The 17,454-nt window shown below is 37.7% G+C and overlaps 1 protein-coding gene across 1 annotated transcript in view; it reads left to right on the top strand.

The window, feature by feature from the left end:
* gucy2f (guanylate cyclase 2F, retinal) overlaps positions 1-17,232 on the top strand; it is a 52,020-nt gene extending 34,788 nt beyond the window's left edge. The window contains exons 13-20 of the mRNA XM_002931816.5: positions 2,237-2,400; positions 3,036-3,228; positions 3,804-3,978; positions 4,191-4,289; positions 7,600-7,694; positions 12,793-12,878; positions 12,977-13,065; positions 16,634-17,232. Coding sequence (XP_002931862.2) covers positions 2,237-2,400; positions 3,036-3,228; positions 3,804-3,978; positions 4,191-4,289; positions 7,600-7,694; positions 12,793-12,878; positions 12,977-13,064 — 900 coding nt within the window. The 3' untranslated portion in view covers position 13,065; positions 16,634-17,232. The remainder of the gene's footprint in view (positions 1-2,236; positions 2,401-3,035; positions 3,229-3,803; positions 3,979-4,190; positions 4,290-7,599; positions 7,695-12,792; positions 12,879-12,976; positions 13,066-16,633) is intronic.
* The last annotated feature ends 222 nt before the right edge of the window (positions 17,233-17,454 follow it).

Here is a 17,454-nt window from a genome sequence, read left to right as displayed (position 1 = left end):
TTTAAAGAAGGAAGGGTGAATAGAGGATAGGATAATGCAAAATAAATGTAACAAAAAATATACAATTGAAAGAAAAAGAAGAATCTCTTAGTCCTCAGGATAAATACAGATAGCTAAATTTATTTAGCAATGCCACTGACATCACAAGTTAGTACTGTCCATTAGTTTGAGATCCCTTCCAATCCTTCAGTCTCTCCTTTCACATCAGTGCATAGAGTTCTATGTGCAGTTCATGCTGCACTTCAGATGAATCACAGTACAGTGGGCTAAGTTTAAGTCAAGGTCATGCAGCCATCTACCAGCATAAGGAAAAGGAGCAGACTATAACTCACTGAACAGAACCATTACATTATCCCCTGCGGTGCCATATTTTTACTTTAATCTGTGCCTTAATGCTTATTGTGCCCTATCTACCACATGCCATCAGACAGCTCCAGCACAGAGGTAGGATATGAGGTCTGGTAGTGAATGTTGTCCATTTCTGTATAATTAGGACTTTGGAGATATAACATACAAATCAGTAAGCAGGAAAAAAGTAAAGGTGACTCTCCACATTACAGGCCCTATTTTATAAAGTTGGAAGCAGGCAATCCACTATTTTTTGCACTTTAGACCCTGCCTTCCAGCCTAAATGAACTGTGTCTACCCATATAAATATAGTGCTGACTGCTTTGGCAGTGCTGTATACATGAGGGGTGGGAGGCATGTAGCTGTGCCATCTCCCACCCCTTAACTTGTGTGTCTAAATAACAGTAACCGATGCAGGCTGACAAACAGACTATTCGGCCATAAGGACATGGCTGGCTTGCACCTTACTCTTTGCTCTGCCCTTCGCTCTGGATTTCTTATTCTGGCAGGAGGTGCAGGATGCAGCCAAACCCCAGGCAGAGGTGTTCTCTGCATGAAAACTTAGGGGTACGCACCTGCCCAAGGTCATAGTAACTGACTCCTAATGACAGGTCAACTGTGAAAAGATGCTCAGATGTTATTGTTTTTGGCTCTGCGGAATCCCAAAGTGGAAAATTAGTAACCTTGGCATTAGGAATGTGGCTGGAGAATGCTTATATGGTAACAATTATTCATGACGTATATATGATAACTCACTTGACTTGAAGAAAGAAAGATCCCATTAATATTGAAGACAAAATGTAGAGCCTTTTCCCAGAATCCCACAGCACTCAATTACAGCAATTTATCAATGCCGAATTTAAATTACATAGGAGCCAGTGTCTTAAAAATAGTTTCACACTTTGGTAAATATGCCTCAGTGTGTCTAGGCTTCCAGAACAATTAAAGCAAATAGGCACTCTGAATAACAAGGAAAAATATTATATTTCAACAGTTATTCAACAGAAAATGGAAAAAAGGGTCTGTAAAGCATACTATTCCACTAGAGGTGAGGGTGTTACTACCCTATATTCCAGTGGTCCCCAACCAGTGGCTCGTGAGCAACTCGTTGCTCCCCAACCCCTTGGATGTTGCTCTCAGTGGCCCTAAAGCAGGTGCTTATTTTTAAATTCCTGGCTTAGAAGCAAGTTTTGGTTGGGTAAAAACCAGATGTACTGCCAAACAGAACTACCTGTAGGCTGCCAGTCCACATAGGGGCTACCAAATAGCCAATCATAGTCCTTATTTGACACCGCCAGGTACATTTTTCATTCTTGTGTTGCTCCCCAATTCTTTTTAAATTTGAATGTAGCTCATGGGTAAAAAAGGTTGGGGACCCCTTCTATATACCCTAGATCAGGGGTCCCCAACTTTTCTTACTTGTGAGCCACAATCAAATGTATAAAGACCTGGGGAGCAACAATAGCATCATAAAAGTTCATGGAGGTGCCAAATAAGAGTTAAGATTGACTATTAGGCAGCCTCTATGCACACTATCAGCTTACAGGGGGCTTTATTTGGTAGTAAATCTTGTTTTTATTCAACCAAAACTTGCCCCCAAGTCAGGAATTCAAAAATAACTTCCTGGTTTGGAGGCACTGAGAGCAACATCCAAGGGGTTGGGGAGCAACATGTTGCTCACAAGCTACTTGTTGGGGATCACTGCCCTAGATTCTACATGCTTAGATTTTGTCAGGCAGCCTATTTGATTTCGACCATACTGACCAACCATTTGGGCTTTTATGGTCTGTCACGGGGACCCTGGTGGATGAAGGATTTTCCATGGGTTGCCCCACATCTCTCTGTAGTGATACCCAACTAAAGACTATGTGAATATTCACCTTAACAGTTTAAGAACATCAATAAAGGAAGAAAGACAAACATCATTGATTCCATGCTGCGCATGTTGGAACAATATTCAAGCAACTTGGAAGATTTGATCAGAGAGAGAACAGAGGAACTAGAGATAGAAAAACAGAAAACAGAGAAACTCCTAACACAAATGTTACCTCCGTAAGTATATACTCTGCCCATCCCTGTGGGTCTATGTCCTTGTGATTATCAAGGATAACTGTTATGTGTTAAATTTTTTTAACAATGTCACCTTTGCTATAGAGAAAATGTCAGTGGGATAATATGTATATTCCTTGCATATAGTGTATTGATTGGAAGACAGAAAACATTACTATCGTTATTGTATTAGCTCTACTTTAGTTTTGGTTTGTGCACTTTAAACTAATCACTTGTGGACTTTGGGGGGTAGCGGGCAGGAGGGAGATATTAAGAGATAGCAGGCATAGTGCCCATAACCAGTGAGACTGCTTGATGACTATTAAGTTAAAAGAGAAAGGCAAAGTATTAAGATGCTCTTGGGGAGCAGTCAATAAGTGAATGCAATTTCTAGTTTAGATTCATTCTTACTGTGCAGACTGGGAAGGTGATGTGTGATTTATTGATTTATTGGGAGAAAGCCCTTGCTGAACAATGTGATTGCAACAGTATCTCAGGGCAAAATATAAAGAGAGCTTTTTTAGCTTACTTTAACATGTTTAAACACATTTAGATGTGTTTAATTTGTCTTTTTGTCATGTCACAGCATAGTCTTTATATAGTCTTGGTATACTCTACTCACACTACCTGCTTTTCAGATCAGTGGCTGAAGCTCTAAAGATGGGCTGCACAGTGGAACCAGAGGGCTTTGATGAAGTTACTTTGTATTTCAGTGATATAGTTGGCTTTACCAGCATATCAGCTATGAGTGAACCAATTGAGGTGGTGGACCTTCTCAATGACTTGTATACACTGTTTGATGCTGTTATAGGAAATCATGATGTATATAAGGTAAGTTATTTGATGCAGTAGTCATTGTTATAGGATAGGTTTTGCTTATGCTATTAAGTAATAAAAGTATAGTTCCATAGTCTACATCATTTTTCATTTATGACATACATACTGTACCATATATGTTTGGAATGAAAATGGTTCTGAGGTTTTCACCCCTAGGAATGCTGGGATTCTTGACCAAGAGAATTAATGTCAGTTATGTGTGGGTGGCTGAGGATAAATGCAGTGTTATATTCACTTCCTAACAAAACCTTACTGGTCAGTGTTACCAATGTTGCAACATTATCATTTTACATTATCATTTTACTCCATTCACCCTCAGTGGTTCAACAAGTGACTAACTGAAAATTTTTACATGTTAAATGTGATAAGAAGGATCGGAGTTTCATTGTTTACAAAGCAATTATCCCAGGCTATTTTACTTTGCTATTGAAATAGAAAGATCATTTTTCATACAAAAGCCTGCAAAACAAGGTTATCAACACAGAGGACTATGACTGGCTTCATGTGGGAAGTAATGTCTTCTCTAGTTTTCAATTAAAACATGCACTTTCCCTAATCTCTTTGTGCAGGTAGAAACTATAGGTGATGCCTACATGGTTGCTTCAGGCCTACCAAAGAGAAATGGAAATAGACATGCAGCAGAGATTGCAAACATGTCTCTTGATATTCTCAGTTCAGTTGGGTCTTTCAAAATGCGACACATGCCTGATGTTCCTGTAAGGATACGAATTGGCCTCCATTCAGGTAATAGGCTTTAAGAAATAAATACATGTATAATCAATTCTTAAAAAAAAATGTATCCCTTTTATTTAAATTTGAAGTCAAGAACTCAGAACTCATTCTTGGCCCTTATGTAAAGTCAGTGGCCTCTCGAGCAGATTCAGAACATAAATCTTTGCACACTGGATATGAATATACAAATGCATGACAATTCCTTTATAATATTCTCCCTCTAGGGCCTGCAGTTGCAGGAGTAGTGGGTCTGACCATGCCAAGGTACTGCCTGTTTGGGGATACAGTAAATACTGCATCTCGTATGGAATCCACTGGGTTACGTGAGTAGAGAAAAGAATCATCATTGTTTCTTAACAGCATTTCTTGGGCATGTTAATGTTATTAATATAGGATATGGAAAATGTTGCAAATGTTTGCAATATAGCTTTTTAATACAACGAGGAAAAGAAAAAAAAATAACAACAAAGGGGTTAATACAAATATACTAAAAATAAGCTTCTCAGTTATTTCTGTTCGACAGCATTCACCATTCGTCGGTTTTAAAAGAAAGGACTTTCAGTCCATCAGCAAGCTATCCATCCCTGAAATTAAACAATAAACCATATTCCAGTAGCTTTCTGTGGATGCCAGATTTTGTACAGACTTTGGAAACTTCAGCTCACAAGCTACCAGATTGTTGGAGATTTTAGTCTATAATATCAGGAAGTAGACATTAAATTTCACAAGGTTACTATCAGTCCCTGTTTTAGGGTGACTGTCCCGTTTTTAGATTCCCTGTCCCCATTTAAAATAGACTGCAGCAAACATCCCTTCCTCTTAAAGCTGTTCCTGGCTGTCCCCGTGGCAAGAGGCCTGCCCCCCCAGTCAATCGTTGCTAATCCAGGATAGGAGGAATCCCTCCTATCATGACATCCAAACTTTCCACAATAGCTTTTCTTTTGCTGAAGTATACAATTGTATAAAATTATTTTGGAGCTTTTCTATTAAGATTCAAATATGTGGCTTTAATTTCGAGTGGGAGTAAGGCAGTGGGGGAGTGGTCAAAAGTGGGTGTGGCATATAACAATTTTGCAGCTCCTTCCTGTCCCCGCATTTCCCTTTGAAAGTCTGGTTACCTTATATATCCATATTTGCTGTTGCATTTACAATCCAGTTGTTCCATCTTCATAACAGATCTAGGGCTCCGGTATAGAACATTACGGCTATTGGATTGTCAAGTAAAGAAAAAAACAAAAGACAAATGGCCATTTTTGTTTTAGTGCTATGTAAATTATTTTAATATTAGGTACATATTGAACATCTATCATAATAAAACCATTATATAGCAAGTCATTGTTCCTGCAGTGTTCCCCTCCATTAGCATTTAAATGGAAAGAAACTTCTTACATTTATAGAAGTAGAATAGTTTACAGCACAAAAGATTTCAGTCGCAACTCAAACATAAAACTGCATTTACTGTTGTTTCAAATGGAATTTTTCACTTAAAATAAATCAGTAATAGGTAGTAACTATTTTAATTATGATTGGTTTAGACAAGGCAACACTCTTTTCAGTTTAGATTCAAAGGCCATCTCAGTAATATATATTCAGCCCAGTGGCCAGTGGGCCATGTACTGTAATTTATGCTTTTAGCCAAAGACTCAGGTAGCCTTATTACATATTCAGTTAGTCAGCCCTGTAAGATCCTTACATGTAGAAGGTCCATGAAGAATTGATTTGTTGATGAACCTGATCAACACCAGTAATACATTTATCACCCAAATAGATGGTTGGTACTACTCATGAACAGACAATAATACAGATGGGCTGGAACTCATATGTGATCAGTTTTATCCTTATCTTCCTTTTTTAGTACAAAAGGGAAGAAAAGAAGGCAAAATGGTTATGGCAATAGTGAATATGAATGGAAACCCTTTGCCCCAGTAAAATAACTCATAGCAAACAAGCAGAAGTTGGCTGTAATTTGTGCAGTCATAAGTATAGGATGGTTGCTCTTGGTTACTGTAGCCCACTGACTCTGGGGGGACCACTGAATGGGGGAAATTCACAAAAGTGGAGATAGCCCTTTTTTGGAAGTGGTGGAAATCCGCCTAAATTCCGACTCAACTGCCACTTTAACGTGTTTGGTGAAAGAAAAACAATTTACAGACACTTTTCATTTTTTTGAAAATTCTTTATTTATCATTTTGTAAATATGGGGAGAGGGTACAGAAGGAAAAAAGGGAGGGGTAGGGAGGGGAACATTGCAAATGTTAGTCTTTACATTGTTATACAGTTTCATTTTCAGGCAAGCTGTCATCAAGTCATATCTACATTTTCCATTAAGTATTCGATTGTCTATACCTTGTAAATCTTACTTCTAGAGTGCCCTATGTGGGTGGCTGTTTTTTGATAATGTTTTATAGTGGACACTTTTCATTTAAACTACATTTTCCCCGACATTTTCAAAATGGAGTAAAGCTCAGTGTAACTCTGTTAGATCAATTCTAAGGTCTTCTGTTTTGTTTCACCCAGTCTCCACTTCACACCTCTGGTATGGCCCTATTAGGGCATCCTTAACATATTAATGGGGATTAGCAGCCTATTGTTAGGGAACAAGTCTCTGTCTAACCCTAGAACAATAGGTGCAAAAAACCTCATTAACATTTTATAAACAAATAAAACACTGAAATTGAAAAAAAAAGTTAAATTTATAACTTTTATGTAAAAGGTTTTGCTTCACATTTGCATTGCTATGCTAGTTTTAGCTTAATGAATGAGACAATAATAACATTGTGTGAATATATTGTATTCATTTATATTTAAAGGAAAAGTAAAGCCTCCCTGCAAATTTTTAGTTTTAGCAGCAGTGCCCCCCTTTAATCACTTCACTGACATTTGCCCCAACTTATTTGTGCCCCCATAACATGTCCAGAATTACAGAGCTGCCTGACAGCATTGGCCCCCACCTTTAACTGTGTCCCTTCTATTCCCAGCAGCCATATTGGTAATCAGCAAGAAGCACATGCACACTGGCACCCAAACTGGGATATTGGGGTACAGGGTTAGACTGGCCCAACAGGGCACTGGATAAAAACCCGCTGGGCCCTAGTCCTGTTGGACCCCTTTTCACCAGGCATGTTGGTGTGTGGGACGGATTGCTGCTGACCAGTAATGAGTAGGGGCTAGAGAAGAAGGTATTTAGACCCTTAGATCTTGTTACAGAAGTGGAATTACACAGAAATATAGAAAACATTAGAAAGCCCAGATTGTCCTGAAAAAAATGATGTATAGTTTCCCTGGGCAAACTAAAATTACCCCTCAGGAAATGCCCCCAAAGTGAAATGACAAATAGCAAATGAAATGCAAAATCCTGCAGGTAAAATCCTTACCCCAAGGCTCATTTAGCTGTGGGACTGGGTTTGATGGCACTGACAGATTTACTAGAAGAAAATCTGTGGAGATAGAGATTTGTGAATTAGGTGGAAAATCCGACAAATCTATTGCCACTTTTATTTTGTGTCTTTTGGAAACTGGTGTAAATAATTTTGCACTATACAATACAATCAACTAAGATGCTACGATATAGATATTGGTAGAACTTTATTTTGACTATTTCAGACTTGATAAACTTCTGTTTTTCCCTTCCAGCCTATCGAATCCATGTCAATCAAAGTACTGTTAAAACACTTAGGTCTTTAAATGAAGGCTACCTTTTGGAATTACGAGGACGGACTGAGCTAAAGGTAAGTACTTTTGGAAATGCCTTGTCAAATTTCCTGTGGCAGTTTATTGAAGTAGGCAGGGACAACGCATTTATCAGGTTTATATGAAAAGCCCTTTAAAAGACTTGTTGTAATTGTACTTAAACACTTGCAGTGCTGCTTTGCATATGTACAAAGATGATGAACTTTGGCTATTGGTTGTTTTCCCACTATACCTGTATCTAATGAAATTTGCATTAAAGGAATAGTTCAGTGTAAAAATGAAACTGGGTAAATAGATAGGCCGTGCAAAATAAAAAAATGTTTTCAATTTTAGTTAGCCAAAAATGTAATCTATATAGGCTGGAGTGAGCAGATGTCTAACATAACAGCCAGAATACTACTTCGTCCTTTACAGCTCTCTAAGCTGTTAGCAGTCACTAACCAATCAGTGACTTAACAGAACAGTTATGCCCCGTGTGGTGCCCCCTAAAGTCACTGACTAACTAAGAGGTTAGAGCTGGAAGCAGGAAGTAGTGTTCTGGCTATTAGGTTAGACATCTGTCCACTCCAGTCTTTATAGATTATATTTTTGCTTAACAAACTATATTACAAATATTTTTTATATTGTGCAGCCTATATATTTTACCCAGTTTAATTTTTACACTGAACTGTCTCTTTAATCTCAAGCTTAATCTCCATGTTTGTTTTCCCACAATGCAGCATTTCATTTTTGCAGTCAAAAGTGGGAGGAGCACTTGGTGATTGTGCTGTGCCTACCAAAATTGTGGCCAATTTGCCCAAATCACTCAAACTGCAAGCGCATTTCAATGAAAATTTAACACAATTCCGAAAGACCTGCAGGTGTCATTTCTGGTATTTACTGAGCAAATTATGTCTGCACCAATACTTGAAACTGCGCCTATTACTTGTGCTGCGCCTATTACATAGTTACATAGATACATAGGGTTGAAAAAAGACCAGAGTCCATGTTCAACCCATCCAAGTAAACCCAGCACACACAACCCACACCTACCAATCTATACACTCACATACATAAACTATAAATACAACCACTAGTACTAACTGTAGATATTATTATCACAATAGCCTTGGATATTCTGATTGATCAAGAACTCATCCAGGCCCCTCTTAAAGGCATTAACAGAGTCTGCCATTACCACATCACTAGGAAGGGCATTCCCCAACCTCACTGCCCTCACTGTGAAAAACCACCTACGCTGCTTCAAATGGAAGCTCCGTTCCTCTAATCTAAAGGGATGGCCTCTGGTGCGTTGATCGTTTTTATGGGAAAAAAATATCCCCCAACTGCCTATAATCCCCTCTAATGTACTTGTACAGAGTAATCATGTCCCCTCGCAAGCGCCTCTTTTCCAGAGAAAACAACCCCAACCTCGACAGTCTAACCTCATAGTTTAAATCTTCCATCCCCTTTACCAGTTTAGTTGCAGTCTCTGCACTCTCTCCAGCTCATTAATATCCTTCTTAAGGACTGGAGCCCAAAACTGCACTGCATACTCAGGGTGAGGCCTTACCAGGGACCTATAAAGGGGCAAAATTATGGTTTCATCCCTTGAGTCAATGAAGTAGGTTGCAAATGGAACCCTGTGTCACTCAATTCAAAATAGAAGTCAGGAAGGACTGAATTTTTATTTTAAAGCATTTATATATAAAATGAGGGGGGTTTCTAACAACAGTTTACGTGCAGATTCCTCAGCCAGCATAGATTTAAAGAATAAGTGTGTACCTACTCTATGCACTCAGCAACTGGCTGGGGTGAGGAGTTAAAGTTTTAAATACAAACTAGATCAGATTTTAAAAGCCAACAATATAGAGATTGTGGGACAATGCAGCTGCCATTATATGGGTTGGTCAGGAGATCTGGCTATATAAAGCATAAGTCCACTCTATAATGTAGCCTACAAAAGACACTGAGTAATACCCCTGTAACATAAATAGGATTTTTGCGGTTTTATTGTTGTTGTAAATACATTGGATTTGTATACCCAAGACTGTTTTGCTACTTGTGCAAAAATTACAAGAACTACTGAATAAACAAAGTGGTGTTACCAGTTATTTATAACCACAGCATTAATGCTCTTTCTATTATAGTTATAAAGAATGTTGGTTTTTAATTCGTCAATTAAATTGGATATGTTACTTGTCTAATTTTTTTCATATCAAGTCTCTCAGCTTGGATCACTGACAATGAGGCACTTCCTGAGTAATTCCCCAGCCATTATGATCTGATGTGAACCACTTCATTTTTCTGTACAGAGAAACATCTAGGTCTCTGTTTGGGTAGCTTACTTTATAATGAGGCTGTCAGGAATTCCTCTGCTGATTATATTCACCTTGTTGATAAGAAAAGGCAAACTGATTTTCTAAGTATTCCTAAACAGCTAAGCAAATGCAGGAGAGTGGCTGAAAACATAATAATGCATAAACAGTTTGATTTGTGAACTGTTGTTATTTCTTTTAAAGAGGCTGTTCACTTGCGAAAGTGGTAAAACATTATAATTATTGGTGCTAGGGGTTCTTAAAAACTCAATAACCCAATATCTGTAGTAATAAGTCAAATCCACTGGACTTGCTGTGTTTTTCTTGAAGACGTTCCACAAGTCATCCAACTGGCTTTCTCAATTCAGAATGACTTGTACAAAGATCTTCCTGGAATAAATACCCTGGAATGTTGCTCCAATCAGCAAAAACTGTTTATCATAACCAGCATGGGATCAGGGATCTCATGAAGACGAGGTGTTGATTGTACTAGCATGATTGGAGCTTTGAGGTGTTATTAAACCTTCCAGGGAGAGGTGCCAAAACAGCATTGTTCCAGGGATTTATTCTAGGAAGATCTTTGTACAATTGATTCAGAACTGAGAAGCCAGTTGGATGACTGGCGAAACGTCTTCAAGAAAAACACAGCTAATAAGTTGATTTGACTTATTACTACAGATATACCATGATCTGGATGAATAAGAATCTTCAGAATCAATAACCCAATACTTAATAACAGCATTTCCAATAATTTGCTCATCACTGCAGCAGTGTGAAAAATTCCATAAATCAACATCATCACTTTCTTGTACATAAAGCATTCTCCACTATAGCATTAATAATTTTCTGAGCAATTTAATGGGAAATGTTATCTCTAGCGGTCCCCTAGAGCAGCAATTCTCATTTGAAAATCACTGGTCTATAGGTCATTTGCAAATCCTTCTTTAGCACATATTTTTACATTTGTACAGGCATGGGGTCTGTTATCCGAAAACCCATTTTCCAGAAAGTTCTGAATTTTGGAAGGCTATCTCCCATAGACTCCATTATAAGCAAATAATTCTAATTTTTAAAAATGATTTCCTTTTTTTCTGTAGTAATAAAAGAGTAGCTTGTACTTGATTCTAACTAAGATATAATTATTCCTTATTGGAGGGAAAACAATCCTGTTAGGTTTATTTAATATTTAAATTATTTTTTAGCAAGCGTAAGTTATGGAGATCCAAATTACGGAAAAAATCCCATATCCAGAAAACACCAGGTCCCAAGCATTCTGGATAATAGGTCCCATACCTGTACCACAGTCAAAGTAGTAACAACAACAAATGAGCTGCAAATTATTTCAATTTTAAATTGGCAGAATGTAAAGGTAGCACAACTCACTCATTGATGTAAACCTTTGGATAGCCAAAGTGTGGCAATAATCTGTAAAATTAAGTATATCAGTCCAATGGCTCCATCCAAAGTGGCCTTGATAGATGGCTGAATGTAATTTTGGGCACCCTCTTTAAAAATAATTCTGGCAGACATACACCTACACATATTTAAAGTATAATAGGCACCTGTAACCCAAGGCTGATCTGTTAAAAACTGGGTTACTCCTAGGATTTCCTGTGTCTGCAGTACTATATGTCCTGATATCCTTTATCCACTTAACTGGTTCATGGGTCCAGGGAATACAATGTTCTCACATAACAGATTCCAAAGAGTTCTGTTCACACTTTTGCCGTGATCCTGACAGCATCCATACACGAGTCACAGTAACATCTAACAGTCAGTTGTGTTAGGAGCAAGAAAACCCACAAGGCATGTCACAGTTTATGCTACTTAGGTCTTCCTAATCCTTCCTGACAATCAGATTTGGTTTAGGAGACTGGTACTGTAACTCTTTCATCCCACACTGACCCTCTTTCTTTATTTCCATCTCTATTTCCCACGAGGCTCCTCTTGGGAAATGGAGACCTCTGGGAGTTTCCTAGAACTCCTTTAGCCTTCTGAGAAAGCAAATGCTTACTTTACTAATGCCAGACATGTTTTGTGCTGACTGGAAAAATTCCAGGATGGATTTTAAGGATGTGGAAAGCACTTATCCGATAAGTTACTGGGACAAGCCATTTCTCAGTGCCCCCCATATGCAAAATATAGCTTTTAAACTACTATTATTGCCAGAATCCACAAGGCACCACTATTTTTTATTACTTTTGTATTAATAAAAGATCCCTTCCAGCCCCTAAACTCTTAATCAGGTCATTCCAGCGTATTATTTCATGCAGCCTAAAGGAAAGCAGAGCACTGGTAAAAACATTGGAGACCAACATCACCGGTGATATTGCCCATAGCAACCAATCAGCAATTAAATTTGAATGGTCACATTGATGTTTGTCTCTAGTGTTAATAAATACCCCCCCTAGATTCTTAGAATGGTATTAACACACATGACATTATGCTGCATCTATATTTTTTCTAGGTTGCCCTATATAGAATGAGAAGTGCCACAACAGCACTTTCTTTAATATGCTATGTAGGAAGAAATATGAAATTGGAATAGAATTGGAATGGAGCCATTTGGTGATCTGTAGAATATGAGATGTGACAGAGTCTCTTGCCTACCACCAAAATGATGTTACATTACTAAAGGTAGAACAAAATAAAGTAAAACTATATTGATCTTGCAAAGTCTGATGTGAAAATAGCTGTTACAAATCTTCCTATTAATGCTTCTACCCTGTAGTTTGCCTTCTCATTTACGAAATGGAGACTTCTTTGGTCCATCCTTGGTGGCATTCCAAAGTCTTCCATAGGCTCATGGTAATTATGTCCTTTGTCTCTTTTGGATAAGGGTAAAGGTATTGAAGAGACTTTCTGGCTGGTTGGAAAAGAAGGTTTTACAAAACCGTTACCTGTCCCACCAGTGATCAAGTCAGGGTAAGCGGAGAGACCTTGTGGTCAAGGCGCGGGATATCGTCTTGCTACTAACCTCACTGGTTTTTGTTTTTCCGTCACTATTTTGATATCGTCCACAGGCAGATGGGTCATGGTTTGCTGCAGGATGAGATAACAGCTTTCAAAAGAAGAAAAGCAGAAAAGCAGCTTGCAAGGAAGAATAACTGAGGTAATGTTATGCATGCAAATGTATAACATTACATGCTTTATCTGTTGCATGCTCAAACCACATCCCACGGCACACGTCCCCTGAATCGTTTGGCAATAATCAGAACGTTCTGATTTCGTTACAGTTTAAACTTGTCCTGTGACTGTAGCTACTCATCTGTTTGATGACCAAAATGCACTGACCAACTGTTTAGGACATTGAACAAATCTCAGTACTGGAGCACCAGTTACCAGAACAAATCAGTTGAACCATATCATCTTAAAGGGATAGTTCACAATGAACTTTTAGTATGTTATAGAATGTCCTAATTCTAGCAACTTTGCAATTGGTATTTATTTTTTATAGTTTTTGAATTATTTGCCTTCCTTTTTCCAGCTTTCAAATGGGGGTCACTGACCCTGGCAGCGAGAAAACTTTCTAAACTGTAGAGCTGCTCCAAAAATAACTGAAAAACCACAAAACATAAAAATTTACACCAATTACAAATTGTCTCAGAATATCAATGTCTTTTCATGGACATGATATAGAGCTGTCCTTCTCACATAATGTCAGTGTTTGTTACTTCTTTGTTCCTACCAGTTATGACTTATGTTTTCAATCAACAAAAAGTAGTTGTTGGGGTTTTACATTTGTCATTGAAACTGATATAATTCTGAGACTTAGGGGCTGATTTACTTACCCACGAACGGGTCGAATGGAGTCCGATTGCGTTTTTTTCGTAATGATCGGTACTTTGCGATTTTTTCGGATTCTTTACGAATTTTTCGGATCCAATACGATTTTTGCGTAAAAACGCGAGTTTTCCTATCCATTACGAAAGTTGCGTAAAAAGTTGCGCATTTTGCGTAGCGTTAAAACTTACGCGAAAAGTTGCGCATTTTTCGCGTAAGTTTTAACGCTACGAAAAATGCGCAACTTTTCGCGTAAGTTTTAACGCTACGAAAAATGCGCAACTTTTTACGCAACTTTCGTAATGGATACGAAAAACTCGCGTTTTTACGCAAAAATCGTATTGGATCCGAAAAATTCGTACAGAATCCGAAAAAATCGCAAAACCTACGAAAAAGTCGCAAAATGTTCGTTTTCAAGTCGGAACTTTTCCAATTCGGGTCGGATTCGTGGGTTAGTAAATCAGCCCCTTAATGTATGACAATGGTCTTTATAAACTGAGTAGGACTATGAGGAGAGGTTTATGGCTGGTTTATGAACATAGGTGCTTAATTAAGAGCAAGCAATCAGGTATTTGCTTTTATTTTCTATCTTGTACTTAACTCTTCAAAACTAATTGCTGATTGGTTGCAATGGAGCACCTATGTTAGAAACCAGCCCCATTGTGAGCAAGTTGCAATGTTCAGTACTGTGCCTCTAAGAGAGTTCTGGAACATGTCCACACAAAAGGGCCATATTTAGCAGTGCAAAGCAAAATCAGTTTTTGCAGTGCAGATGTTTCTATTAAAATGAATATGATGATTTACAAACATGAATATACATAGAGGACAGATTGGCAATGGAGAAGCAGCTTTGTCATGATAAATATGGCTCAAAATGTTGCAGGGCCATCCTGCAGCAAACAGACTGACTCTTTGTGGTAATAATGCTTATTAAATCGAAAATCTGTTTACAGCTGTATACGACATAAAGGGAAAGTATTAATAGGAAATGTTATTATATTATAAGAATTAAACTTCTACAGATTTTATATTGTTCATCTAAGAAAACTCTATGCATGCTGATCACAAGGGGAAGAAGGCTGTACAGTATAATGTGCTTTTTTGGTGGGGGATTAGGGAGTGCTTTTCTATTAGTACTTTCCCATTTTATTCAAAGATTCTCTTTAACTCAAATATTGATTTTTCTTCATTTTGACATTTTCTGTATTAATACAAGGTATAACAAGTATATAAGCTTTATGTGTTTTAGAATGTGCTTGTTATGCGATTCTTAATTGTTCCAACCACAGATATTTGGGTAAAACACAGCAAAATATGTAAACAGAAAATAAATCAATGGTTGAATCACTGTTCAGTGTTGACAATACAATCTGCGTTTATCATCCATTTAAATATATAATTATAGGTTGTATACTTTTTCATTTCTTGTATAATCAGCCAGCAAGTGTACAACTCCTGGTTGCCAGAAATATTTTTTATACTAATATGTGCTGACTTTTAGGTGCACAGTTGTAGTATACATAGTTGTGTATTAAAATATTGTGTATTCAAATAATTGCTGCAAAAGAGAAATCTGGTTGGGCGATGCCATTCACTAGCATTAGAATGGGGTGATTTGGTTTTCATATTGTCATAAAAAATTAACTGTTGGGTTTTGCAGAAGAATCACATGTTCTTTATGTTTTTACATTTTGGTGAATGCATTCATGCCATTTTTCAAATTATTTTATGACTGGGCATATTAAAAGGCTATTAAGCAAAAAAAAACTTGACAAATACAAACAAGGCTTAGAATCAGGTCAAACAGTTTTCTGGTGTTTTCAGATAGGAAAATAAAAATAAAGGCATCTCAGCCAATCCTCAACTGTAGAAAACATAAATGCCAGATGTAGACAACCATTGATATCTTTAAAAATAATGTTTATAATAGTAATCTTCAACAGAGAAAAATAAAAGTATCATTTTTCTAGATAAGCATGACATTACCTAAGTTTACTAAAAGGAAAATCTACAGGAGATTCCTCTCCCACTGCAAGCAGAAAATGATGCCATAACTTTTTCAGAAAGGACTACTCTGCTTACATTTTTCTGCTTTAGTAAGCCTTAGATTCAAGACAGCAGTAACAAATCAAATGATGCAGATCAGGTGCTACTCAGCAACCTTGAATTTCCAGAGACTCCTAGGACTTGGGTTACAATATAGCATATCCTGGTCATAGTGACTCGGTGTCGCTCCAAAACACCCAAAGCACAGTCATTAGACTGGCTCTTAATACAGCAAATGTGGGAAGCTGCATCAGTCCTTTACACAAGGCTTCTCCTTTGCAATCAAACGTTTTGTGCAGCAAGAGGCCCCAAAAGTCATAGTGTAACCACAGCCCTAGGGTATTCCCTAAGGGAATGCTGCCTGTTTGGCTGCACTATATAGACACAGAGATGTTCATTTGTCTCTGTCACTGCACTAATATTACAGTGGATTACCTTGTCCTTTATCAGCTCTGTAGTATTTAATGGTATGCATATGAAACACTAGAAGCACTGCAATAGATTGTTGGCCTGACTGACAAAAATTAAGTTTCCCCACATGCTGCTTTTCAATAGGCTCTTTGTTTTTTGTCTAAGCTGAAGCAGGAGTGGGTCTATAGGCAAATCAATTCCTCCAGCTTACCAAAACCAGCACAATCCATCCTTGAAAATAATGACCTCTATTTTCTGTACTCTGCACTGATGCAGTTACTTTGCAGCACATTTATCAAAGCACAAAACATCTTGGGAATCTCATTTCCTTGAATATTCTATGTGGTTTTGGTACAGACTGTACTGCTACGAGAAGAGACAATTTGTAAACTTTAATGATGTAATGCCTTGAAATCCCCTAATGATTTTTGTTTTTGCAGGGATGAAGTGGCCTTCCGAGATCTAAAGCAACTTCTGAAGACGGCAGTGAAGCGAATATCACAGGTCCGACACATCACTTCTCTAATGGCACCTGAAACAGAAAGTGAGTAAAATGCAACTGCAGATGGTGACCTTAATCTTCTGGATTAACTCAAGTCTGATGCAGTTAAGAAGGACATCTTTCTGGAGGTCATCCCTAACAAGATTTACATATTACACCAGATAAACCAACCCCGGATGGATCATTACTATGCAAAAAAAAAAAAACCTTGTATTTTCCAATCCTCAAAAACTGTGAACTTTGCAAGTATTTAAATTGGTACCACGTGGACTTCTTTTCAATTGGTCGGGAACATCAATGCATTAACCCTGAATAAAGGGGAAAGCCTGCAACCTATTGCTGTGCAGTGCAATGCAGGCCACTTCGGCTGGTAAGAGGAGTTATACCAGGGTGTCTATGGAAAATGATGGATTTATACAAATGCAACAATGTTTCATATATTCAGAGCAGCTATTTTTATGACAATATATTTTGTTAGGATGGATACAATCAAACTTCAAGGAATTATTCCTAGATAAATAAATTTTAGGGAACAAATTGTGCCTTTTGTGAATTGTTTTTTATTTTTCATAATCGATAGCGCAGAAAAATTTACAAGAAAAAAAGTAAACATGTTCAATAAATGAAGGGGATGTGTTACCGCTAATACACACAGACAAAAATGAAAGAGATTATTGAGCTCAATCTGGGAAACACAAGAGGGCGCCATTGCATCTTCATTAGAACATGAATCTTTAATTATTGTTATTCAATTAGTTT

This window comes from Xenopus tropicalis, chromosome 8, assembly GCF_000004195.4.
Source record: "Xenopus tropicalis strain Nigerian chromosome 8, UCB_Xtro_10.0, whole genome shotgun sequence".
Classification (NCBI taxonomy): domain Eukaryota; kingdom Metazoa; phylum Chordata; class Amphibia; order Anura; family Pipidae; genus Xenopus; species Xenopus tropicalis.
The sequence above is the reverse complement of the archived record's forward strand: the minus strand, read 5'-3'. Positions and strand labels throughout refer to the sequence as shown.